At 38.9% G+C, this 3073-nt stretch overlaps 1 protein-coding gene across 1 annotated transcript; it reads left to right on the top strand.

Annotated features, from left to right (window-relative positions):
• The first annotated feature begins 464 nt into the window (after nucleotides 1-464).
• LOC131250923 (F-box protein CPR1-like) lies at nucleotides 465-1823 on the top strand. The gene has a single exon (XM_058251317.1). It carries the CDS (start codon nucleotides 604-606, stop codon nucleotides 1777-1779), a length of 1176 nt encoding a protein of 391 aa, XP_058107300.1. The 5' UTR covers nucleotides 465-603; the 3' UTR covers nucleotides 1780-1823.
• The last annotated feature ends 1250 nt before the right edge of the window (nucleotides 1824-3073 follow it).

Below are 3073 nucleotides of genomic sequence, written 5' to 3'. Positions count from 1 at the left end.
AAACAGTTGAATTGAACATCTACCATTGAAAATTCTTTGGGGTCACAGAAGTTTTGGATGAAGCATATATTTGTATTTTCCCTTCATCCATGTCTTTGTGATCTTATAAACAGGTTGGATGATAAATAAACATCACTGTGGGGCCTAGAAAGGCTTCTACGGTGGAAATCATTATCCCCACCGTTTCCAATGGCATGATCCACTTGATATTTGGATATGCTTCAATTTTGAGATCAACCCCTTAAATTAAATGTAAAAACGGATGGACGGTGTGGATATACCACATAAATTCAAGGTGTGCCCAACTGAGTTTACTCAGTACTCTGAGTAACTCAGTAGGCGATCCGGTTTCGTCCGTGTGAGGATGCTGCGGAGGATGTAGTCTATAAATAAGATAAAGGAGATTGTTAATTTTCAATTTCTTCCTTACCCTTTCCTTCTCCCATCTCAGCAGGCTCTGCGATTGTCTGACGGACGGCTTCATCGTCAGCTGTAAGATCTATCACCTCCATCATCATTTTTTTTCTCTTCTCTACATTGATTCTCCATCATTATCTTTTTCTTCTCTACATTGATTTTGTCAGAAATTCGTGATTCGATATTATGGCAAGTCCAGCTAAAATCAATCAACTCAAGGATATAAAGAATAAGAACTCTATAAGAAGGGAAGTCTTATGGAATTCTATTTCTCTAGAAAAAGGGAAGTCTCTATCAGATTATCCCGAAGAGATCATCTTCAATATTCTCGTTTGGCTTCCAGCCGCATCTCTTTATAACCTAAGGCGTGTATGCAAGAACTGGTTAGACATAATCTCTAGCCCTTGTTTCATCCAGTGCCACCTCGCTCGAGTCCAACCGTACATCATCGAAAGAAAAACACTTTGGAATAATCACATTCGTTCCGTGTATGTAAAAGATTCTGAAATAAGGGTAGGAAATCTGGCTCTAGGTGGTGATTGGGAGATCTTAGCTACCTGTAACGGATTGCTTTTGGTAAAAGACCATTCAAACGACATTCATATCTCCAATCCAGCTACCAAGCAATTGCTACCGCTTCCCACATGTTCTAAATCTTGTGACGACTACCAACTTCTACATGACTTGGATGTGGACTTCGACTACGCGGAACTCGACTTTTATAGATTTGGATACGCTCCTTCCACTGCGGAATATAAAGTGGTGCACTTCTTCCACGATGGAAAGCAACAGTGTGAGATACTAACGTTAGGTTTGGATTCATGGAGAAGGATTGATATCTCGTTTCTCGTTCTGCCATTGATATTCAATAAGCAACTATTGCTGAATGGGGTTTTGCATTGGGTGGTTGGTTATCATTATATAATGTCTATGGATATTGCCCAAGAGACGTTTGATGAAACGCCGATTCCAAGTTGCATCGGGCCAAATCTTGATACACTTTCAATGGATGAAACTTTTTATCTTACAGAGATTAGAGGCTCTCCATCTCTCATTAACCGAATATCTCATGTTGAATTTGAAGTTTGGATCTTAAAGGACTTTCAGATAAAAGAGTGGATAAAATTGAGTAATATCGATGCGACTGCAAGAGGCATAATTAATCTTATTCCTCTTCTAGGCTTGAGAAACGACGAGGTCATTTTCAAGTCTCGTAAAAAGAGAAGCGGGCAATTGGTCTTGTCCACCTACGATTTAAAACTCCAGACGATGATTCTGGTCAAACTATATCCAAGAGAGCTTCAGATTTTCTCTATGATTACTCACTTCGACACCCTAGTTTCTTTGAAGTTTCAAAAATAATATTAAGATTCTGGTACTAATGTTACTAGTGGAAATTGAATACTCATGTGTGTGTGTGTGTGTGGTTAGGGTTTATTTACATGAAATAACTTATTGGTTGTAATGGTGATTTTTGTTCTTTTTCATTTTTTTTTTTTTTTTCATATAATAACTATGGTGGGTCTTTTTATGAGTTATGATCTTTGGATTATAAAGTAATATTAGAGTGGGTGGAAGGAAGGAAGCTTTTGCTATGACTATCAGCTCTTCTGACAGGTGTAAGTGCTATGCCGTTCATCACAGGGTGGGTCCCATGGTATATGTCTGACATGTGGTCCTATTTACGAACCTGATTTTCAGGCCTGATCACATAGGAGGTGGGACCCACTGTCTAAACAAGTTGAATGTAGGTTATTCAAGTCACCTTGGCACGTCCGAACACTTGCTTTCACATTGTCTGGTTTGCCACACCCACAAGCGGCTGGCAGCCCATTACATGCCACTCTACATGTGCTCGCGTTGTACGTGTGTCTGAAATCAAAGCCATTCAATAGGTGATTTCCATAGTTGAGATACCCTGGCTCCATAACTATGGGGATCCTCTCATCATATCAAAATGTTAGAAATTGTCATGACGACTTTGGCCACGGATGACTGAACTGGCCTGATTTTACACCCACGGCTCCTGAACTTGGATCTCACATCCTTTTGCCCTCGCTGGCTCACGGAATGATTTCTGTATAAGCTACCTTATTCACCCATCCTAGTCTTAGGGAATTCGAATAGGATCATTTCGAATTCCCTTTCTTTAGAAGAAAGGAATTCATATGGATTTTCCTTCCTTCAGAGGTGGGGAATTCCATAAGGAATTCCCTTTCTCTAGAAGAAGGGAATTCATATGGATTTTCCTTCCTTCAAACATGAGGAATTCCTTATCAGATTTTTCTGGAGTTTTTCATTCGGCCTGTAGTAGTATATTTTCATGAACTAAGGCATGTATGCAAGAAATGACTACACATAATCTTATGATGAGACTCATTCCTTCTATATAAAAATTCTAAAACAAGGATGAGAATATAGCTATAAGTTGCTTTTGGAATAAAATGACCTCACTATTAATGTCTCTAGTCCCACTACAGAGTAATATAAAATTGGTCTATTTGGAACAGTTGGCTAGTACCAATAAAATCAATGTAAAATTGCTCCTAAAACCACTGAGTTCATGCAGGGTTAGCTGTTTGATTGCTGTATCAAGCTGATTTTTATATCTTAACTTCATCTAAGTGAGATAAACGTGGTTGATGCATTTGATGAA

Source organism: Magnolia sinica, chromosome 7 (genome assembly GCF_029962835.1).
Source record: "Magnolia sinica isolate HGM2019 chromosome 7, MsV1, whole genome shotgun sequence".
NCBI classification, from domain to species: Eukaryota; Viridiplantae; Streptophyta; class Magnoliopsida; order Magnoliales; family Magnoliaceae; genus Magnolia; species Magnolia sinica.
This window is presented reverse-complemented; position numbering and strand designations above follow the sequence as displayed.

Excerpts from the sequence above, each read along its gene's own strand:
- LOC131250923 (XM_058251317.1), top strand. The coding sequence starts at position 604 with ATGGCAAGTCCAGCTAAAATCAATCAACTCAAGGATATAAAGAATAAG.